At 38.5% G+C, this 25,604-nt stretch overlaps 1 protein-coding gene across 1 annotated transcript in view; it reads right to left on the minus strand.

Moving 5' to 3' along the window:
* The window catches only part of LOC140168519 (clustered mitochondria protein homolog), a 97,892-nt gene that overhangs the window by 48,810 nt on the left and 23,478 nt on the right, over window positions 1–25,604 (minus strand). Inside the window, exons 4-5 of the mRNA XM_072191922.1 lie at window positions 21,138–21,272; window positions 17,760–17,948 (exon numbers count right to left, since the gene is read on the minus strand). Of these exons, the coding sequence (XP_072048023.1) occupies window positions 17,760–17,948; window positions 21,138–21,272 (324 nt within the window). The remainder of the gene's footprint in view (window positions 1–17,759; window positions 17,949–21,137; window positions 21,273–25,604) is intronic.

Genomic DNA, 25,604 nt, shown 5'->3' on the forward strand with positions numbered 1-25,604 from the left:
TTTAAAATTTTTAAAATGTTACTCAATTTATATACCTTTCTTGAGATTTTGTACTAAGGGCCCAAAATTATCCAAATCTAAACTGAATGACGCGGGTTTCTCATCCAATGACCCCTTTCCTGGTATCAAATCTCTCACCAGAAGACCCCTAGCGAGTAGAGACCAAAATAAAAAGACACGTTTGCATAATGACATCCTGTCAACCAGACCAAAAATGCTGTACTGTGCAGGTCAGCAGCCAATCCGGGAGCCAATCACACCTTGACTGTGTCATGACCTCAGACGCAAACTAGTCTTTTAAATTCGGTATATAGTTTTGCTATCCACACAGACCCATCATTTGAAACTTGATGTGTATGTGTCACTACATTGTACACATGTGTGGATAGACAGATGCTGTCAACCACACATTGCAAGTGTGAAATGTTTCTAATTTGCTAACCAGACTTGATACATACTGACAATGTAAGCTCCCATCCCAAGTACCCTAACCAGATGACATTTTACATATACATTGTATTGAGGTGCAACATTATACTGATTGCATTAGACAATCCTATGAACATTAAGAGTAATTTATGATAGTCAAATGGCAAGAAGCAATGGAAAGTAACTTGTTTGTTGGGGAGATGGGGGAAAGCATTTTTGGCAGGTCAAAAAAAGGGGCAAGAGATTTTTGGCAAGTCAAAAGGAAGTTAAGAGATTTTTGGCAGGCATTCATGGCATACCTTTTAAAAAAACACTATGAAAAGGCTTAGGGAGCAGTACAGGGTATGGGTGTCATTGAGTGGGGTTTGTAAATAACTGGGGCTTTCTAGGTAACTGGAGGTCGGGGAGGGGGCCATTTGAGGTTTGCTTTTGAGCTATTGCTAAAGCCTTTCTGGTCACTGATGGAGACTAGCATTGGTTCCTTCTCTGTACCAACATATTCTGGAATACTTTGCCTGGACTTCCTAATTTCATAAAGCATCATAGGTGGTGGGGGTAACACCCAGGGTTGGCAATTTCCCCGGAAATTGTTGTGGTCAGTAACATTATTAGGTATACTATGCAATGTTCAGTCCTGTAGATGTAGTTCAATGAGTATACATACTAACCGGTACCACAGTCATGCATGCACATAGGCTTCCTTTAACACTAACATCTGAATACAATCTGTCATGAAAACTCTTTAGACTCCTAAGCTGACAACATCTGACATGATCCCTCTCCATCATAACAGACATTCAACCATGCATCATGGCTAAGAACATTAACTCATTAACCTCTAGGTCAAGTGCACAAAATGTCACATTCTATATATATAACTTAGACATTGCAGAGTATTGCAGTGATGTCAATGGTGGCATTTTCCTGGACATAGTTCACATGTTACAAGAAGTAGACTTTAAGTGTGTTTAATACCTTTTATGAAATTGAGGTGCAATTTTGTTTGAAAATGAGAGAATGAGGTGTAACAGAAAGCTTATTGTTAAAAGTTGTATCATACTTTTGTATCCATCTTTTATTGCAACGGGCACATTTTGTAGTGCAATTTACAATGTGATATTACAAACCTCGAAAAAAGTATTGGAAAATGCCTATGTCTTCAGCAGTTTTCCAAAGTGTTCCAACATTGATTGATGGGGAGAGGGGAAAAGTAAATCATTGTTTTAGATGTCATGTTTGTCACCTATCTGATCATTTCCAATTCTGCTCAGAATTACAACAACATGTACCAAGTGTTCCAAGTACATTGAAATATAAAAAAGTGTTCCAAGTACTTTTTTCGAGATTTGTAGGTCCAACGAGTACACAGTTCTTTATAACCCTAATTAATATGTTAAAATACAAATCTGTCAGGTCCATAGCCAGGAATTATTTTAGGAGGGCAGATTTTTGAATTTACCTTTTTGCAGGATATATTTGAATAATGTGTGCTTTTTTTGGGAGCGCTGCACAAAATTGGACAGATTCTGTAGGATTTAGACATTTATGGATTTTGGGGTATTTTGGGTGGCTTGATGGGATGTTCTCAACTTGGTGGATTGGAGGCATCTGCTTGGCTAAAATATGGGCCTGAATTCTGTAAAAACAAGTACAACACAGGACATGCTAAGCATAAGCCCCTTCTGTCTCATGTTCACCCTTCCCTTGATACAAATATATAAGAACGCATTGTGCACCCTAGGGACAAAACTTTCCCTAGGCTCCAATTTTTCTAGCACCTTCCCCTTGCTACCAATATGAGAAACACATTGTACACCCTGGGGAAAGACCTTTCCCCTGATTCTTCTAGCTTTGTGTATACACACACATACACCCTAATCACAGCCTATTGGATACCCAATATTCTCTCTCTGGCCAATGACAATTTCTGTCATCAAACTTCTCAACCAGTAATGATCTTGATGCCACCACAGCAATCACCCAAAACAGGTCAAGTTTACACAGTCTCACATTGTAACCCAATTGGGCTGTTCCACTTGAAATCCATACACCCTATGGAAAACAAGACCTTAATATTTCACATTATCTACAGGGAATATGTATTTCAAATTGAGTAACCTGAATGGGTGACTCCATTTGAAATCTGTGTGAAAGATAACAAGGGTAAGTCTTCCACAGAGGGTGTATGGATATTAAACGGGACAGTCCATTCAACCATATAACACTGATAAAGAGAGCTATGTTAAATGTTACATCATGTACCGTAAGCACGTTCACATGAGCATTATAACTCCAAGTGATCATACCTCAAGAGTGGGAATGTATACCACCAAAGGACAAATAGAAGCTTGTTCATAAACTCAAAAGTGATCAAATCTCTGATTGAACAGGCTCAGGTCCCTTGAATCGTGAAGCCTGAACATCAATCCTAGGTTCCAGGATCGTGCATAGGTATGTGCGTAAATCCCTGTGCGTTAATACTCAACCTTGAGGTACAGCATGTATACAGGAAGGAAGGGACCCAAAGAAGGGACAACAAGCCTGATGTTTGCTCAAATGTAGACTTGGTCCAATCTCCTTGGATCATGTCGTCCCACAATATTTTCAAGTGCATGTGGGCTGCAAAATCCGAGTATCAGTGCCGGTCAGTATTCACACTATTAGCTTTTCATACTGGACAGGTGCAGGGCTTTTGGTCGAGGATATACAAGTAAAGAAGTCATGGCTTGAACCGCAGTCTGTGCCGCTCAAGATATCTATACCTCTAGGTTTCCTCCGAATGTTAGTCCAGCTTTCTTGTGGATGTTTTTAATCAGCATATAGGATACAGACCACTTGAGGCAAGTAACCATTCCTTGTAGGTCAAGTTCGCAAAATGTCATGTTCTAAACCAGTTCAAATGCTCATTAACTAAACATTAATAGCAAGCAATGGCAATGCTTGGAAATGTCACATGTAATCTCTAGAAGTGAACATCTACTAGTACTATCTAAGTCTATCTTGGCCAAGGCGATGAAAAGAACCCTGTTCTATACAGGCAGGTGGACCTTACAAGTAAGGTTGGTCAGTCTGGCATTGTTTGTTTTTTTCCGGAGGTTAAAATTACCCTAGAATATCACCAAAATATAACATAATTTAGCTGAAAATGTTCAGCCAAAATTAAAGAAAATAGAGAAACAGATTTGAAGATCAAGATCCAGGAAAAGGAGACCACTCCTAACAATGAAGTGAATAATTTTACTGTCAGCCTCTGGGTCAAGAGAATGGAAACTTCAGAATCCAATGTAAAGTTGCAATTTTTAAATTTTTAGATTTTTAGCAATAATTTCATTTTAAGATAATTTCGTTTCACATCCCATCCTAGATGCTTCCTCAAGCCTGCTATCCAAAAGACCCCTCGACGTGACGGGTCACTGACCAATCGCCGCCGAAAAATCAGACGGCTTGAGGAAGCATCCAGGATAGAATGTGAAACGTCGCCAGTCAAAAATAGTAAATCCAGTTGACTAGATTTTTATTATCAATTTGATGGCTTTCTAGAATGCTTTCTTTTCTTTCCTTTTGGATTTTGTTGAGTTTATTGAGCCATATATTTACAATGTAGGCCATGGCAACTTTACACCTAGTTTGTGATGAATGGTCACAAAACTAGAGCGGTTACCGCACCAAAGCTGAACCATGGCTTTGCAACTGCAGTATACTTTTTTGTCTTTCATTAGACACATCAGGGGATCACACCTTCTTGGTATTTCAAGATATGAAAAGGACCCAAAATAGGAATACTGAACTGGGTCTTATGAGGAGTGTGACCCCGGTGGTGAAATTATCGCCACTGGGTACACACCCTCTTGGCATTTTGAGATATAAAAGTACCCATATGAATATTGACCCAGGACTTATTATAAGTGTCACCCCTGGGTGGGAAAATATTTGTATTATATTCTTTACTTTGTTCTCTTACATTTGACACCACTTGGGGTACACACCCTCTTGGCATTTTGAGATATAAAAAGTACCCATATGAATATTGACCCAGGACTTATTATAAGTACCACCCCGAGTGGGAAAATATTTTTGTTATATATATTCTTTTTTTTTCTCTTTCATTTGACACCACTCGGGGTACATATCTTCTTGGCATTTTGCGATATAAAAAGTACCCATATGAATATTGACCCAGGACTTATTATAAGTGTCACCCCTGGGTGGGAAAATATTTTTATTATATTCTTTACTTTGTTCTCTTACATTTGACACCACTCCGGGTACACACCCTCTTGGCATTTTGAGATATAAAAAGTACCCATATGAATATTGACCCAGGACTTATTATAAGTGTCACCCCTGGGTGGGAAAATATTTTTATTATATTCTTTACTTTGTTCTCTTACATTTGACACCACTCCAGGTACACACCCTCTTGGCATTTTGAGATATAAAAAGTACCCATATGAATATTGACCCAGGACTTATTATAAGTACCACCCCCGAGTGGGAAAATATTTTTATTAGGCCAAATAAAAAATAAAATATGTTTCACGCCCCTCCCGCTTCCTTTTTTGAGGTTTCTTCAATTTTATTTTTATTTTTTGAAATTCAGTTATAACTTTTCAAAAAATACATGTATGTCTAGGAAGTAGAGGTGCTTTCTATAGCCTTACTAATATACAAGAAACACTTTTATAAGGTTTTGTGATAGTTAGAGGGGGCCTATCTCTCAGAACAACAAATAAAAAGAGGCCTCCTCCTCTTTCCAGGCATTGTATATGCTAAAATAGCTCTAATTATGGGTATTTACACCGATTTTGCGATAAAAAATAAAAAATAAAAAGCCCCCTCTTCCTCCTTTATTTTATTTGGCCTTATATTCTTTTTTTTTTTTCTTTCATTTGACACCACTCACAGGGTCATACCTTAGTGGCATTTTGAGATATACCCATTTTAGACAAAAAGGTTAGTCAGTGAGTAAGTAAGTAAGATACACTAATATAGGCTGATACCATTTCATGGTTCAGCAAAAATACTGATGTGTCCCTAAAATAATGGCAGAACTAATATAAATTATAAAATACCAAAATTTATTTATTTACTTGTCATCTCCTCAAATCGAAATCAGTACATGTATTTATCATGCCAAGACAAGAAGCATTTGACCTTAACACAGCTTATAAATCTCCTGGGATGTCTCGCTAAGCATCCCTACCACTATGACCTTGAAACCGCACTTCAATCTTAACGATTCCTCACCAGTGTACTTGCTAACATTATTATACTATTGACATTTGCGACCAGCTACATATACATACAAGTCTAGGCACAGGGTGCTTGTCACATTTTTTTTTTATAATACCACTAGTATTAACAGCATTGCAGAATGCCAAGTTTAGATTGTCTAACGAATGAATATTAATTAAAATTGAGTCTTCCATGTATAACCAAACAAGCAAACTAATTTGGTTTTTCCAGTTCTAAGAAAACCAATTGCAAACAATGAATTTTAATTAAAACATCAAACACCTGATTAATTTCATCTTTTAATTGTCTATTGCTTTAAAATGGCAACATAATAAATTTGAGCATTGTTTGATTTAGTGAGAAAGTGTGACTCCCTTACGCTTTAGCGAGGGACCAACTTTATAGGACAAATGTCAAGGGTCATAAGAGGAGTTTCCCTGGTATGACAAGCATCCCAGGTATTAAGTGCATAGGATAAGCCTCAACGGTTAATGTGTGTTTACAGGATGTTATCATCATCATCTTCATCATCTTGACCATCCTCCTCCAACCCAGCCCCATTCTTGACCATCCTCCTCCCAGCCCCATTCTTGACCATGGTCAGCATTTGAAATCAGAGACCTACAGTGGCCTACTTAACTCTGCCTTTTGGTTTATTATTCAACCCTGACCTATAATGTTACCAGGCCCAGGCTTTCAAGGGGACTTGACTCTAATCATTATACTTACAAACAGATAAGGCCCCTAACAGTCAATTTTGAGTTTCCCGTCACATTATTTCTGAAAACAAGTGAGGTAACTTTTTCATTACTCATTATTCATTATTTGTCTGCCTTTCATTATATGACCAACACGCATGTAAAATGTGTTGTTATTTTGCCGCTCACTCACTTGAAGATGGATGTTTTAATAGCCCAAATGAGATTCAAAAGTATATTTAGAGTCTGCAAGGTTGACAGCAACATGTATGTTTTGATTTTGAATTTTCCACAAAAAATAAAGGGATATTCATACTTTTTTTGCAAATATAACCAGTTTTTATTGGTATTTTTTTGGAAAATCACAATAATGAATTCAAGTGAGGGTCAGAAAATGAAGTGAGGGCGGGTGACGGGAAACTCAAAATCGACTTTCCTTGGCCTAATGGGTAAAAGCATTTTCTACCCGATGTGGCAATGACGTCAGTGCACATTTCATTGGGCGCAGCTACAAATCGCTAGTGTTCGATCAAAGCGTTGGCGTACACATGCATGCGCTTAAAGACGCTGTATATATGCATGCGAGAAACGGCTGTCTCAACGCTTTGACATCACTACCACATCAGGGTGGAAAATATTTTAGTGGATGCTTTTGTTATTGGGGAACACAATGGGTCTATACTTGCTTCCCATTTTCAACTACACAATATACAACAATTATTACAAAGATATTGAAAGCTGCTCTGAAGCTGCTCTGTCGCGCCAAAAGGCCATCGCTCTGAAAGCCCGCAGTTTCACCGCTACCTCCCTTGGCAAGGATCATGAGTAGGCTAATCTTTGACAAAGACTAATGTGGCCACAGATTCTAGAAGGAACCTAGAATCTGTGATGTGGCAATGGCAGCTCTATCAAAATAATAAGACCTATACTAGGCACCGGAGTTTTGCGCGATTTAAAACAGCAAAATGCGCTGGCCACTTTTCAAAATGCGCCAAAATGCGCCAAAAAATAGGTCAAAATGCGCTAAAATGCGTGATCTCCTGTTATCAATGCAAAACACGAAAAAACATCGGTAAAACGATGGCATGTCAATCAATTACGACCGACTTCCGGTTCCATTTCGGTTCATTTCCAGTTTCTGGAAAATAAAAATAAAGATGGCGACCATCACAAATCGTCGATCGAAATGTCGAAAGCAAGGGTAAATTTCCCCACATTATGCTTGGTTTAATGATCGTTATTTGTATTTTGATGTACATAAGTGAAGTTAGAACCAATATTGCGTGAATTTTCTTGTAAATGCTGCCGATTTGGGGCATAAAATCGTAAGTTTTAACTTTAAGCTTATCGATGGGTCAAAATCGTGAACATTCTCGATGGAACCCAAAATGCGCTTTGGACACCCAAATGCGCGAAAATGTGCGCTTTTGCGCGGGCCGCGCAAAACTCCGGTGCCTAACCTATACCCTGTTCACATTAGAAAATTTCTTCATTCGACAAAGATAAGTTAATCTTGATTTAAAACAAATTAAGCATTCGTACACATTACGCTGAACGAAGATCGAATGAAGACATTGCACCATGCACATTTCATGAAAATAATGATTTATAAACGCCCGGCTATTACTAAAGCCGGCAAGGGTCACTTGTCACATGATAGCTTGTGATAACTTTTCTTCATCGAACAAAGCATGCGTGTACATATTACAAAATTAGCTTCGTCGAACGAAGTATTCCTTCGTCGAAACAACTAAAAGCTATTCGTCAAGGAAGGAAAGTGCGTATACATTAGGAAAAACATTTTTAATCTTCGCTCGAGGTTCGTCGAAAGAAGAAAATTTTCTAATGTGAACAGGGTCCTAGACTTTCCCCTTCAAATCAAACTCCATTGTGAAACATATCCATCTAGTCCTAACAACACCCTGCTGTGTAACATACATGTTATTATCTCTCACCTGCTTGCTTTTGTAACCTACTTCCAAATGCATGCAGAGAAGAGACAAGCCAAATTGCTTTTTAGTTATCTAAAATTCAATATTTTTTAACCACATACTAGTAATTTGTGACACGATCTGGTCCATGGGGGCCAAAGGAGGCTTTTTTGAAAATTGAATTACTGTAATTATTACATTATACATACAATTGGCTATCATACAGTGAAAATACCAAAGGTCTCTACTTGGTTCTAAAGTAATGAAGTTTTTTGATGCCTACTTTCTTATGTATTTTATTGGTTTTTTTTACTCCACATTTTTACCTTTATCTCAGTTTCAAATTTGCCGCCTTTGGCCCCATGGACCAGATCGTGTCACATTTATGTAGAAAATGCATTCAAATGAGTACAAACAAATGAGTCAAATGAAATTTTTACCTTTAATGAAAAGTTAATGAAAATTGAGCACTTTTCCAGATTTGTGGAGGAGAAAAAATATCCTCTCTAAATCTGTTTTCTAGCACAAGAACCTAGCTAAATCTTAGACCTACCACACATCCCTATACACCCCTTTCCACTACACCCCTTCCATACAACCAGGCCTGTCCGTAAAAGGCATGTCCCTTCCAAAATGTGTGCTTTAATGCAGATTTTTTTTAAAGTGAACCCTACACATTATCCTGAGGTGCCATATTTAGTGTTAGCTTTGGATACTTAATTATTTTCTTTATTGTTCACATTGGGTAAGTCGGCTGGAAAATAAAGAAAATAATAAAATATCCAAAGCTAACGCTAAATATGGCGCCTCCGCATGAAATTTGTTTGACTTTTTTAGATGCCGTATCACCAAAAAGGCAAGATTTTTTGTCATCCCTGTGTACTGAGGAGTCTGCCTGGAACACATCATGATCATAGCAGCTGAAGGGAGTATCCCATTATGCTTTGCAGTACCATAACAGAACTGAATGTGCTGTAGAAAATGTACACAAAATCCCTCACTTCAACTTTAAATAACTCTTTTAAATCAGGGAAGCTTAGACTTTTGTTTGCAAAAATATGACCCCTAAAGTATTGTGAAACTAAGTGGCTCTTGTTTATATTTTGTATTCATTTCCTATGGGGCATGCAGACATACTGCAATGCATGATGGGATAATCCTTCCAGCTGCTGTGCACCATGATAGGGGTGATGAAAGAGAAGACAAAGTAATGTAGTTAACTCTATAACATTATCACATGACCTCTCCATGTTGTTTTCACCGCATCTAATTTACAGACTATCTAGGATGGGGTAACAATGTGCACGCGACTGGCCTGGCGCGGTGCATGTGTCTGGTGACGTTGCCTTTGTTGTCTCATGTTGTCTCATGTACCATTGACATATTACATGAACCTGTCACATTATGTTTCCATGTTAACATTTATTGTGGGTATATTGACTATTTATAGACGTTCGAGTTTAGGCTTTCATGCACAGGACTCCCTGTGGCGTCACATTCTGAACAATGTGCACGATGGACCGAGCATCAGGGAAACTGGTTTGAACATGTTGCTTGTAAGGTGCACAATGTTAACTTGTGGACCGGATATGAATTTGTTTGCAGTCAGACAACTACATGTACAGCACAATTGTTTGATCTGTTCAGCACATAATAAAATGAATATCTGTTCATCTGGACTTACTATTTTTGATAGCGACAGTATCGCTAAAAAAAAAATTGTTCAGCACATAATTTGCTTGCAATAAGCATTTTTGATTGGCAAATTGACAGAGTAGCCTTAGCCTGCGCACGTCATGCCCAGGTGGGTGACCTTTGAGGCTTCAGACCCCTGAGGATTTTCTGAAAAATCAAGCGAAAACCACCTATTTTGGGTTTATTTCAGCCACTCAGCACAGGTGTTCCCACATCCCCCAGGGTTACATGTGCACTGTGCAGTACCACTGCTGGTGGGTCCTGTGCAGTTGCAGCATTGGTACTTTGAAGGTACTCTGTGTTTACCAGCCTGGTACCTGTGCAGACGACCAGGGTTGGCCCCAATAGGAATCTTGTAGTGTATATAGATTGAGGGTTTCAGGAAAACTGTGCCTTCCACACAGTTGAACAATGCCACTGCAAGTGCTATATAGTTCCTTGACATTGTGCATGCTACTGTTACAGTGTCTACTGATGATGATGATGTATTGGAGACTCATGTTCGCTTGACATATTTCATGAGCCCTTGACTCAGCCTCTCATGTTGACATGATGGTATTTATAGAAGGGGGAGTTTAGGCTTTCATATGCCCGCCTCTTTATATCACATTCTCATCATGAATATGTGATGACAGCTTTACATGTATAACCAACGAGGTAGAATCAAAGAGTATGGACTCTGTCATGTTTGTGTGTTACTCACAGAGGGCAAATAGTGTACCTCCCAATGAGGTAGAACCAAAGAGTACTGGCTCTGCCACGATTGCGTGTCGCTCATGGAGGGCAAATAGTGTACCTCCTGATGAGGTAGAACCAAAGAGTACTGGCTCTGCCACGAATGGGTGTCGCTCATGGAGGGCAAATAGTGTACCTCCTGATGAGGTAGAACCAAAGAGTACTGGCTCTGCCACGATTGGGTATCGCACATGGAGGGCAAATAGTGTACCTCCTGATGAGGTAGAACCAAAGAGTACTGGCTCTGCCACGATTGGGTATCGCACATGGAGGGCAAATAGTGTACCTCCTGATGAGGTAGAACCAAAGAGTACTGGCTCTGCCACGATTGGGTATCGCACATGGAGGGCAAATAGTGTACCTCCTGATGAGGTAGAACCAAAGAGTACTGGCTCTGCCACGATTGTGTGTCGCTCATGGAGGGCAAATAGTGTACCTCCTGATGAGGTAGAACCAAAGAGTACTGGCTCTGCCACGATTGGGTGTCGCTCATGGAGGGCAAATAGTGTACCTCCTGATGAGGTAGAACCAAAGAGTACTGGCTCTGCCACGCTTGTGTGTCGCTCATGGAGGGCAAATAGTGTACCTCCTGATGAGGTAGAACCAAAGAGTACTGGCTCTGCCACGATTGGGTATCGCACATGGAGGGCAAATAGTGTACCTCCTGATGAGGTAGAACCAAAGAGTATTGGCTCTGCCACGATTGGGTATCGCATATGGAGGGCAAATAGTGTACCTCCTGATGAGGTAGAACCAAAGAGTACTGGCTCTGCCACGATTGGGTATCGCACATGGAGGGCAAATAGTGTACCTCCTGATGAGGTAGAACCAAAGAGTATTGGCTCTGCCACGATTGGGTATCGCACATGGAGGGCAAATAGTGTACCTCCTGATGAGGTAGAACCAAAGAGTACTGACTCTGCCACGATTGGGTATCGCACATGGAGGGCAAATAGTGTACCTCCTGATGAGGTAGAACCAAAGAGTACTGACTCTGCCACGATTGGGTATCGCACATGGAGGGCAAATAGTGTACCTCCTGATGAGGTAGAACCAAAGAGTACTGACTCTGCCACGATTGTGTGTCGCTCATGGAGGGCAAATAGTGTACCTCCTGATGAGGTAGAACCAAAGAGTACTGGCTCTGCCACGATTGGGTATCGCACATGGAGGGCAAATAGTGTACCTCCTGATGAGGTAGAACCAAAGAGTACTGACTCTGCCACGATTGGGTATCGCACATGGAGGGCAAATAGTGTACCTCCTGATGAGGTAGAACCAAAGAGTACTGACTCTGCCACGATTGGGTATCGCACATGGAGGGCAAATAGTGTACCTCCTGATGAGGTAGAACCAAAGAGTACAGACTCCCCAATGCTTGTGTGTCGCTCATGGTGGCAACTTAGTGGACCTCCAAATTATTTTGCTGTGCGCCTCGCAAACTTCAACTGTGTGGTTGCTTGCATTAAACTGCCTGTAACATCTTGTACCAAATATGGGGCTAAGCAGTGTCTGCATGCACAAACATTTGAAACAAGCTAAAGACACAAATTATCAGTCAATTTTGGGCTCTTGTCAACAATTATTGCCAGTGGTACATTATCTGCTCTTTATGAGTGATAAACCAAGATGGTGGACTTACCATATCGTTACATATGGACATGGTGCAATTTATGTTGGTACTCTTTGGGTATAACATCTTTGATTGCAACATACACACATGCATGTCTATGTACATCGAGCTGATCTCTAGGTGTCAACAAGAGCTCATATGTCGGAAGCACTTCAGTGACCCAACAACACCTTTGCCTACATACTTTCAATGGGTTAAGACTGCCATTTTGAATGTCAGAAGCTACACTTTCGATTTGTTCTTCTTGAGTTTCAAAATGACTAAGTTTTTTTTAAGAGACCAGTCATTACTAAAATCCTATACAGGTCTAGGAGTGGGAGATTTTGCAATAGTGGACTTCACTGATATGAACATTACTAAAAGTGGCAACATTTATTTTTAGATGTGTTTCTGCCTTTCATGGTCTGTGAGAAAATATGATGTTTGGTCGAGCACATAAATTTGGAAAAGAAAGTCACGTCTAAAACCTGCAGTCCACACACCCTATGTTTTAAGGGTCTAGTGTCTGCACACACTGTAACCGGTATATATTTTGCACATTATGGAATAGAGGTAGTCATTGTGATGTCACCGCCGCCATCTTGTGGGTACGGAGTGCCTTGTTGCTAAGATCACGGCGTTGATGCTTTACTAAAGAGGTGCATCACGCGCTGCGACTTCTCAAGTATTCGGGGCGTAATGTCTTACGCATGACATGCAGAACGGCAGTACCCACAAGATAGCGGATCCCGCGGAAAAAGGCTGACGGTATCATGCTTTGATAGTTTCCATCTCCCAATTAGCCCTACACATATTGTTCATACAAATTAGGCATACTCCTGAAAATACATACATTTGATTCATAGAGTCCTGTTATAGTGGAAATGTTTGCGCTTTTCGCGTTCAACACATTCAGTGACCGCGACAATAGAAATACTTGAATGTTCTTTTATGTATAGATCTACTATGTAAGAAAACTCAAAATTGTGAATTTAAAAACAAGCGTATTGAAAATCGGCAAAGCGCAAAATTATACATACGAAAATGTCCACTTTTACAGTAGATCTGTCCTGAAAATCACACCTTTGGCATTCTGCACCAGCACATGTTTAGTTAAATCTGAGATAATTCCTCACTGTACTGTATCTATCTTTTTAAAGGAAATTTTTGTTTATTCCTTTCATCAGTAAAGGGTTCACTTGAGCAGCTTTAGTTCACAACTATCCCCAGGTACCAGGTACAATGTATCTCAAGTCATGGGTCAACAAAGGTCAAACTATTTGTCACCTTTTCATTCCCAATTGGCATTTATAGAGTCTGCTAAACCATGGCTAAACATTCCTGATTTTACAGTAATTTTTTGCATTATTAATGGTACACATTGCAAAATATTGCATGACCATAGTCATTCAGTATAATTTTCCTGTACACAGTTAAAATGTCTACAAACGAAAAAAAAAAAAAAAAGATTTTAAAAAGGACATGATCTTTAAAATGAGTTTGATCATTTGATGAGCACAGCTATTGCTAAATATACATCATGCTACATCCTAGATAGGCCTCATTTAATTTGAAAGAGCACATTTCTGTTGGCCCTTTTAAGACAGAAATTCAAATCCCCAAAGTTTTTGAAAGGAAACTTATTTTCAGTGGCATAACTTCACCTTTTACACCTGCTTTTTTTTCATACATCATTTTTTTTATCAAGAAAATTATTAACGTTTGTTTGCTTCCTTGCCTGGCTGCACTATTCTGATCCAATTGTACAAATTATGCAGTGTGTTCACTCACACCATAGAATATTTCTAGGGTCTATGCTCACACATGCACATGGGCCATTCTTCGGTCACGTGTGTGACATAACTAGGGGTATTTCACACTAATGCTCCTGTGCCTGCTTTATAAATAAAACAGATAACCCCATATCTTTTGCATGATAGTTACACTAATGTCTGTACTTTTCAAAAATATTTAAATTTTTTCTTACGTTGTCTTATTTTCGTGCCAGGGGTCAACAAAGGGTCGGTCACGTGTGTGACATCAGACGGATGCAAGTTTTTGGATTTTAAAATTCATTTCTAAATTTCTGTGAATGTTAAAGGACCTACATATTCATACCAAATGTAGTAAAGCATTGCTATCTTGCAATTACAATGACACCAACATTGACAAGAAACATTCATGCCTAGATGTGTTAATTGACGGTTTGATACTAAACATTTGGTAACGTGTGTGACATTTGGTTTTGTTCGTCTGAATGTCACACACGTTACCAAACTTTTGGGTGAACAATTTAAGTATTTTATAAAAGCAAATTTGTTTCCAAATTTATTTATTATATGCCCTATAACCAACTAAATGTATTTTTTAGGGGAAAACAGTGGTGTCATGTCAACAATCACTTCATACAAACCTTCGATTAAAACTGAAATAACCGGATGGTGACACAGAAATCCATATTCTTAGGGGTAGGGGTAAAACATGGGCCAGTTTTTGCTCTTATAAGAATATTTCAGGTGATATTGAGCTAAAACTTTGTGTTTAGGTTCATTTTGTGATTAACTTTTATATGGCAACTACAAATCAGGTACAAATTACATGTTTGGATTTTTTTCTTCCATAAAGTCCATTTTTAGCCTATTTTGGTGTACGATCAAGGTTTTATCACATTTGTGAGGACACAACCACAAAATGATACCATAGCAGCAAGGTATCAAGAATGTTGGTACTTATTTTGGTGTCAGTGGATAGAGGAGACCCATAGCTATACATTGATACCAAAAATCAACATCATAGGGTGCTCATAATGGAATTCCATGGCGGAGTTTGTACGTCACACACGTTACCAAACTTGTCACACACGTGACCTCGGTCACGTGTGTGACTTGTTAATTACCATGAATTACGTAAAACCTAACAATAATAATTTCCATTTAGGAAGCTGGAATGGAGGGTATAATCAGTCTACCTTTTGACATAAAATATGAAGTTCAGTTGATAAAATCTTTTCTGATGGTAAAAACAATTGCATGTTTTTGGTCACGTGTGTGACATACCAAACCAATTAATTTGTTTCGTTAATTAAGCGATTGTTGTTTTTTGAAAAAAATTTCAACTGTTCTGATTTGTTTTAGTGGCGCCATAACAGCATATTTTTCAGGAAATTAAAAAAACACAATTATAAAAAGTTAAAACTGTAGTAAGTGTTAAAATGGCCCAAAAAGCTTACTTTTAGACCCAAAATTAACAATTATGTTAATTTATGCAAATTAGGGTGTTCCGCGATTAATTTTTCATGAAAATTACAGTTCTTAAAACTTTGAACTGTACTTATCACAAAAAAGTTTGAAAATAAATGATACCTACAATTTGATTTTTTCCAAATTAGTTTCATTTTCTGAAGAATGGCCCACATACTTTAATTCTATTGCAGGTAATGCCCACACTGACAGTGGTGTAAATGCCTGCCTTGCTTTCTACTATACTAAAATAACCAGCGAAGTCTGTCTGTCTGTCTGTCTGTCTGGTTGTCCGGCTATGCGTTTCGCCGCGCTTCGACACATCGATCCGATATTTCGGATATGGATATGTATCGGGAAAAGCATGTTGACCGGGTGGTTTTGAAGGTCACCGGAGGTCAAGGTCAAAGGTCAAAATTTCAAACTTTGTCCGATCGGGCCCAAACTTGGTGGGTGGAATCCTTGATACGAGGGGAATGTATGCGCGAAATAAAATCCGAGGTCAACCGAGGTCAAAGGTCATTTCGGAGGGTTCAAATTTCAAACTTTGTCCGATCGGGCTCAAACTTGGTGGGTGGAATCCTTGATACCAGGGGAATATATGCTTGAAACAAAATGCGAGATCAACCGAGGTCAAAGGTCATTACGGAGGGTTCAAATTTCAAACTTTGTCCGATCGGGCTCAAACTTGGTGGGTGGAATCCTTGATACCAGGGGAATATATCGCGCGAAATAAAATGCGAGATCAACCGAGGTCAAAGGTCATTACGGAGGGTTCAAATTTCAAACTTTGTCCGATCGGGCTCAAACTTGGTAGGTGGAATCCTTGATACCAGGGGAATATATGCGCGAAATAAAATGCGAGATCAACCGAGGTCAAAGGTCATTACGGAGGGTTCAAATTTCAAACTAGTAAAGATCCAGGGTAATGGCCTGGGTATAGATTGGAGTGGTAGATGGTAGAATTATGCCCTTGCCCTTGCTGCGATGCCCTTGACCTAGAATGTACATATTTGGGTTATGTAGGACTACCTACTGTATAAGCTCTAAAGCTAGTAGAAGCTACCATGTCTATACATTGTATTATTGCAAACTTCCATAGCCAGTAAAAGAGCATGGTCTTTGGCACATGTATATAGAGATGTGCACATACATGTATATTCACTGGCGTAGGGCATGTTAGAATATAACCATTGCTAGGTCAACTGGCTCACACTTTCTTTGATACGAACCACTGATCGAAATGATCACTACACAGTACACAAAGCCTATGGCATATCATAATTCGGAAGAGGTTGTATAAGCCTAGGCTTGAACCAGTTAACCAATGGATACATTGTAACCCGTACAAAACTTGGGGAGCTGATCCTGGCGGCGAAGATCTATTGTGGAATGTCTAGGGTGGGCTCTTCTTAATCTTTATAGCTGCAAGTCCCTGTTAGTGGTCAGCGACAACCTGTAAAGTGTGCTGAGGCTTGTGGATAAACGTCCAGACATTGTGCCTAGATGCGTATTGCATTATAAATCAACAGTATTTTTTTATACACCAATGTGCACTACATCAGCAAATAGCCCTGGAACCAGATTTTGCGTTTTGGGAGAATTCTTTTAGTTTCGCTAAAAATTATGTAAAATCAGCCATTTTTTGGCTAAGATGTTTTGATTTTGACTGAAATGTTTTGAAAAAATTCAAAGCATTTGGCGCAAAATATGTATGCCAAAAAAAATCATCAACTTTCTGCCAGATTTTTCAAGTTTCTGGTGATATTTAAGGGTCATTTTTGCCTCAAATAAAAAAACAAGAAAAAAAAACACAATCCTGACAGACTCTACTTAAAAAGTCTCCACCCATAAAACAGGGTGTGTTATTCCCATCACACTTTTTCGCACTTATGGGCCCAATTTTCCTCTGCTGTTGGCAATTATATTTTCAACAACTCTTCCTATACCTGCAGGAGCCAAGCGTTGTTAATTGGTGATGAATCCACACTCCACAGTCCAGTCCAGACCGAGATATATTTGTTAAAAATATAATATGCTGTTCCAACATTACCCATAAAATTTCAATCTTCCGCTTTGCTTCAACATGCCTCTATGGCTCGATTGGTTAGAGCACCATACTACTGACACAAAAGAATCTCTGGTCATACAAAGGTTGCCCGTTCTGACACATAATGTTACTTACCATGCATCTTCCTTGTTCCAGGTGGTGGGTTCCATCCCGACACAGTCAGGACCTTTAGACATGGTGTCATACGGTTCTCTTTACACATAGGTTGTAGGGGCATCAGTGGGTGGTTCTTTGTCCCTGGCATGATGTAATCAGGCGGGGTGCAGTCGATGGAGTTGGAACCAGCTTTGTTTCGTTTACGATCTGAAGAAAAAAATTGTTTATTCAAAAATGAATTTTAGCAAGCAGAGTAAAATTGGAATTTAACCGATGACATAAACATTAGACAATATATATAAGACAATTAGCCCCGTAAAAGTATTGTACCGGTATCATTATTATATCATATTCTAACAAATATTGTTATGGACTTGCTCCAAAAATACTTGAAATTTGGGTGAAAGTCAGGCTTTTTTTATGATTTTCTAACCATTTTTGGTGCAAATTTCTCAGTTCGTCAAAATTAAAAAAAAAAAAAAAAAAAACGTTCCTGGATATTTTTACCTTGTTTTTAAAAATTAATAGAAATTTTTTTACTCAAGAAATTTTTTGTTTAGGGTGACTAAAAAAATGTGGGCCAAAAACACATTTTTGGGATTTTCTCCCAAACTGAGCATTTTGCCCAAATTTGGCCTTACAGATGGATTCATCAAGTCATTTCCATTCTATAAAATATGTATACTTTTATATACCGTCCAGAAATGTTTCCGTAATTCCAGGAATAAGACAACCCTAAAGACCCTTTTTATGGACACCGACCTTTTCACCGCTTCTGAATTTTGGAACAACCTACCTATCAATATGAAAGACTCTAAAACTCTTGTACAATTTGAATCTTATTTGAAAACATATTTATTTACTCTGGCATTTTGTAATAATTGATTTTTCATGTTTTTTTGTGTTATTTTTCTTCTTATTATTTTATTTATTTATTTTTTTGCATTTTTGTTTTCTTTGTTAAGCATAAGGGACGACAGTGTTAAGCGCTCGAAAAGAATTGCTGTATTAATCAGTATTATTTATTATCATTATTATTAAAAGGTTTTTGAGTTTCCCAACATCTGGCATGTACATGTCTAAGGAGGGCCAACAATTTTTGGCACATCGATAGGGGGCCAAAGAACTTAATTTGGCATGTTGAAAGGGGGCCCCCAAGTAATTTTTGGCATACAATTTTGAGAATAAACTGCACATGATCAAATACTGCAAAACACTAATTCCTTTTCATTGTCTAAAATGTCTATAAAAAGCACATAATTCACAAAGAGTTTCAAAATATTCCCAAACCCATGGCCATAATCCCCTATAGCCCATGCTTGATATTTTCCATGTGGTATTGAAAAGCTAAGGTTATTTTTGTGAAGGAAGTTACTCATACCATGAGGTATATATCATAGCATCCATGTTAACTACTTTCAGGCATGAGTTTGTTTGAAAGATATATGAAGAACCATTACCCAATTGCATCATCGTTGCGACCAAGGGGTTGTGACAAACTTAGCAAAATTGACACACATTTTTTTGCTGCATATTTAATTAGATCGCTCCAAAAAAACTGTGATACCTAAAGTGCATTCCTTGAATGATGCTCCAATTGGCTTCTATTGGGGCTTCATTTTGAAAAATTCATAATTTCTATAAAGGAAGGCACATCCCCCTCAGACACCCCTTCTGCAGCATTGACCCCAGACTATAGGCCTATATGAAATCTACAACCCCCCCAAATGATTCCTGGCTACATGGTATGGGCCTGCTCCCAATATTTTGACTCAAAACTTAATCCACATCATAATATGGTGGTTAAAATATCATTCTTTGATTCAAGACAAATTAGACCTATGCCAGCATTCATATGCCAGCTAGGGGAAAGGTTTGATTTCCCCCTGAAAATACCAAAATAGCCCTGAAAATTCAACTATGGGGACGATTCTTTGGCTTTTACCTCAAAATAAAAAGATAATCATGAAAGTAGCTCCCCAAAATATTCAATTAATACTAATGCAATTGTTTGTCATAAGTAGAACACAAAATAAAAATAATAATTAGAAAATAGCTCTATAAAACCGAAAGTTCTGTCTATTCATATTTAACACACAGTACACTATCAAGCATGCAAGCTAGCACGTTGATCTGAACCACGTGGTGTTACAACTCAACCATGTGGCTTTTGCAGTCACTGAAGTCAGCTGTAATGCCCTTTTGCCCTCTGAATCATAATGCAAGCCAATTGACAGAAATCTCGACTTATTAACCCCTTGGGGTTAGAAAGTTATTTCAGCTTTTGAAAAAAAAAGTTGAAATTATTGATACGATAAATAAATGACTTCCTCAAGTAAGGATGAGAATTACACATACATTTATTTAAAGCGAGTCAAAGGGACAAGTTTATTTCATACAGATTTTTTGTTGGTTTCTTTGGTCCATAATTTTAAACTCACCAAATGCATGCTTGAATTTGTAGGGCAATTTCGAAGAGTTTACCATGGAAAAGTTGTCATTCTTTCTTTCTAATTTAGATCTTCTTGGGTATGATACATTTTAACATTTTACAAACACCTTTATGTCGATTGGGATGATCCCACCCTGCACCCTATATAGAGCACACTACAGAAAGTCCTATTTTCCAAGTTCAATTTTATTATTGTCAGCCTGATATTTCAACAATGGGTTCATAAAGCTGCTGTAATGCATACCACCTGATGCAACACAGGGCAGACATTTCACCTCAATTGAATTTGGGTCTATTTGGTGCACAACAATGGGCATAATAAATTCAACATCTTGTCACACATCATGATGCAACCTGTAATCTGTATTACCAGGGAAGTGGTATTACATACACAGTAATTATTTACAAGAGAGTAAAAATGAAATGTGTGACCTGATTGACAAAAAAGTTGCAGGACAATGTCTCATTACAGTAGTTTGCTTTGGCATACTACCCGGGCATACTACTTGAAGGCTGGTATGTAACAATAACATTCAAATGTGTTTTTCAAAGATAAACACAAATCTGAGGATCTTTCTGAGAACACATTGTACGTTGAGAATCGATTGGTGGATTCATGCCAAAAATTAAAGAGTTTGCAAGTTTTAATGTCCCCCTAGATCTTTTTAAATAAATTTGAATGACCAACCCAAAAATGCAAATTTTTGGCTCTTTTTTCAAGAAATTAGTAAAATAGTGAATTTTTTATTTTATTGCCAATTAGGACTAACTAAAGGATTAGGATTTAGCTATGTTTCATTTGGCAGAACTTGATAATATTTTTCTAATCCCAAAAAATTAGTGCTGTATTTTTCTGGAATAGGGAGTAGGGAGTAGGAATTTTGTTACAAAAACTATTGTCCCGCAATATTTGAACTGTACCTAAACCTCTTGTTTATACTTACCATCATTAAGAATAGTATTAAGAAATGAAAGAGACTGGCAATCCACACCATTGTATGCATCGGATGGGTCTAATGACTTGAGTAGATCTCTCACATGGCGCACATGGATCCTTGCTTCACGCACTGTGTATGGTTCTGTAGAGTGTAGAAACACAGAAACATAAGACATTATTCATTGTGAATAGAGACTGTATGTAACATTGGGCTATTCCAGTGACTTGAAATTCATACTACCCCTGTGGAAGATTTTGGAAATATCTTCCACAGGGGGAGTATGTTTTTAAAATAAATTGGTCAGTGTTAATCATTCTGAAACCCATACTCCCCTTGTATTATGGCTTTCTTCCACAACTGGAGTGAGTATTACAAATGAAAGTTACCCAACTGTCTATTCTCATGTTCTACTTGAAATTCATACTCCCCCTGTGTAAGACTTTAGCTAAATCTTCCACAGGGGTAGTGTAGATTTTAAATGGAATTAGCCCATTTTGTCAGTGTCTGTTTCCTGGACTGTGTACAGCTCTGAAATGTATGAAGACAGAAAGCCAAGCAATACATTAGACATCACAGACTTGAGATCTCTGATACGGCTAACAAAACATGGATCCTTGCTGCAGGCCCATATGCTGGATTAATTTTTGAGGTGAGGAATGCATACAAAAAGTGATGAGGTGACCGGTTCGAAATCAGGCGAAAGTTTTTGCTAAATGTTCTTTGTGGGATTCTCTACTCTTGTTCTGTATAACTTTATTTCATAGAGAATCTCATCCTTTCGATCCCCAATATGAGTGCTGCTATGATTTTTCCATTATGTTTAGATAGTAACTTTTAAAGCATGTTTCTCATCACACTTAATGGTGCTTATTAGCAGTCATGATGTGAAACAGGTATGAAAATAGGATGAATCATATGCTGTATGATGCTATAAATGAACTTTTTATACCTACAGGGGTCTGTTGAAAATAAACAAGAAAGCCATGCTTGCCTAACAGTATAATTTTGTCTCAAACATCGTCTAACATTTTGTCTAGGCCGTAATATTTATAGTTGGTGGATGCAAATGCAAACTTCATCCAGTTACAAACAGTATTTTAAAATTCATCTTCATCCCAGCAAACAGCAACGGTAGCGCTAGGCTGCATTAGGGGGCCCCGGACTCACCAAAATACAGTTCGGACCCCCTATTTTTAAATTTTCAGGGGTTCCTAGATCTGCAGACCCCCAGTTTTTCTCATGCACACATACTATGCTGCAATTGTGCATATCTGACTCATCAAACTCTACTACAGACCCCCTACCTTTTAATTTTCTGCAAGATCTGGGGACCCTCATGGACTCTTGAGAGTTTTGTTCTAGCGGCGCTACCCTGGACCCTGGTATTTGGTAATTTTGGATTTTGAGATATGACCTTTGCTAAGGCCACAGCACTTGGCTATTTTAAGCTCTGCACTTATTACATACATGTCCTAGCCATCGTTATCACACATCCTAGGGGCTATGTTATGTTATCACTTACATTGTACGTGTCCTCCATAACCCCAAGACCTCAACCCTAATTACTATGATTACATTTGACTTTGGCATAATTGCGCTACTTCCCAACCTTCTCAGTTATCTTGCTCAGACATCACATGTAATTTACCATGAACACATCAGGTGGCCTCAGCCAACAAAGCAACACCGCTATTGTGATGGTTTAAAATAGGGCCTGCCAGAAATATACAATTTTGGAGGTTAAAAATGCACCTTGATTTGCCAAAAAATGCAATCTGTGATTTCCCACCAAAAAAGCTAATCTGAAAAAAAAATTGTCTATATTGAGTAGATTCTGATGTGAACACAAGTTACAAATCAGCCCCTTTTACATACAAAATTGAAATTTTTTGGTAACTTTTTATATTTCTTTTTTTAAAAATCAACCATAGTATCAAAACCAGGCCTGCAGCCACAGGGTGAGGAAGGGAGGGAAAGATCACATGTCCAGATAAAAACAGAGATCTGTAACAAGGTACGAATAAAGCCCGGTCCTGACTCCACATCGCAGCGCGATGCGATGCTATGAAAACTGTAATCTGAGCCAGGTTTTTACGAGCTCAGCATGAAAATTCTCATCGCGCGGTGGGAGTTGAACAATGTTGAACAATGACATCGCAGCCGTGCTAGCACTTGTTCAGTTCCTGTATGGGACCATGACAACCTGTTTCTAACATTACAAAATCCACCAGTCCTATACCATTTCATCACACGATGCTGTGATGTTTGAAAAGCATCGCATCGCGCTGCGAAGTGGAGTCAGGAGGTCGGACTGTATTGAACTGGGGTTTTAACATCTTGTAACAGATCAGAGGTTCTGAAATGAACATGCTGATCAAGGGTCTAAAGAATGGACCAAGGCCCGAGGGTCTGAACTGCTGGGCTCGCAGTGGATCAAAGACTTTGCTTTGCAAATTAAGAAATAGACAGGGATGAATGACATAAAACTCTGTATGTTGATGATTTATGAAGTACCACAGGGCTACGAAATCACCGGTATCGTGGTACCGGCGTTCCCAGAAAAAAATCAAGACGGGAAAAATAATCTTTAATATCATTTTTTCTGAAGCTCTGAAAATATTCTGTGAACACGATCACTCGTGAAATATTTTCTGCGAACTTTCAGCGACGATAACTGATAAATAAAACTAAACGCCAGTGACAGGAATGAATATGGTCGTGTGTCTTGAGCTCGCCACCAAAAAAAGGTGGCGACGTAACGACGTTACATTTTGCCAAAGTCGACTCAAAACAAATGATGATATCTCTGGCAAGCAAGAAGTTAATTGTCATGCTTGTGGTCTCATTTTATTGCTAAATAAAATGCACTTTCAATCCTGTAAAAAGAAATACTTGAACTTTTTTAATACTGACACTGTGCTTCATAGAATTCAGAATGGGCAGGGTGGCAGTGGTGGGGGATGTGGTGGTGGGGGATGTGGTACACACAAACTCTATGGGATTGGTATTTTTAGTGCGTAATCTGCTTCTGTAAAGGCTGTAAATTGGATTTGGACTCTATTTAGCATCTAAACGACACACGGCCTTACAGCTAAACAATTCTACTAATTGTTTTTAATCATTTATGATTGGTTTAGTATACAAAATACTACCCGTTGTCATATAACACTGTAGTAAGTAATGCAGATGTCTTCAAAATCTGAAAGTTACTGTAAAATTTTAATTACTTATCCTATCATAGTCAAAGTATAGATTTTCTGAAGGGAAATTTGACGAGGAATCTAAATATGGACATATTTTTTCTGTATGGGTTAGGGGAAAATGTTTAGGTTCAAAATATGTTGAATTGTAAAAAAATCTAACATACGTTGGGACACCCTATATTCCGAGATTACCAAACAGCTATGATTTTGGTTTCGTCCGAAGTCAGTTGGCTCTCCATTTCCTCTAACCAAATGACTGTTGTTTACTTCCAGTTTATTACTGTAAGTTGGTAATAAGCAATGCATTGAGTGACCCATTTTTTATCAAAATCTTTTTTATTCCACTCTGTATAACTTGCAGGTCACACTGTATAATGAGTTGAAATGTATTGGAATTGCTGATGCCTTCAGCTTTCCAAAAATGTATACTTTTGCTAGTTTAGGGTTGATGATTGTCGAGATAATCTAATTAGAAACCCGGTTGGTGTAAAAATTCATAATATTTGTCATGTAACGCTAAGGGTGGCGAGTTCAGGACACACGGCCATATAGCATAAGTAGGATTCGCTCCCCAGAAAAGCAGGTTTTTCATTGATTTGCCAAGGGAAATAATTTCTTTTGTTGCATATTGTTTTGGAAAAACTTCAACTGTTCACATCTTTGGAACTAAATTAATGTTCAATAACTAGGATTTTGGGTCCTAAAAAGGGGGGATCAAAATAAATTCAGTCCTTAATAGAGGGGGATCAAAAAATTCGAGGGTAAAATTCGGAGTAAAATGTACAAGAAGGCATGTACATTCCAAAAATTTTGCACGCTCCGCACGCACCAATGTTAAGTATTCAATTTTGTAATCTCAAGCTACAAATCAACAAAATGTGCGCACTTTACAATTTGGGTGTAACACTATGACTCCAATGAGTAATAACGCCAAACAGTCATTTTAGCTAATGACATAGGGGTAGATCCGGGGTGGGAGGGGGCATAAATCCCCCAATATATTGTTAGGGGATGGTCCATACAATCATCCCCACGCCTGTATATGGGTTTCTAACCAAAATTAACCCCATATTTGGTCATTTTAAAATAAAAAGTGCCAATTTTTGTGCGCTTCGCGCAAATTAATTCTAAGAGCTTTGCCCCTGGACCCCACCTGTTTAATAATTGTGTTCATACTCGCGCTCCGGCTCCACGCTCGCAGACAATATTTCAAACAACAGTTCACGTTCCCAGAAAGGAAATTATTTTTCGCTACCCTGAAGTACCAATT

This window comes from Amphiura filiformis, chromosome 13 (assembly GCF_039555335.1).
Source record: "Amphiura filiformis chromosome 13, Afil_fr2py, whole genome shotgun sequence".
NCBI lineage: Eukaryota > Metazoa > Echinodermata > Ophiuroidea > Amphilepidida > Amphiuridae > Amphiura > Amphiura filiformis.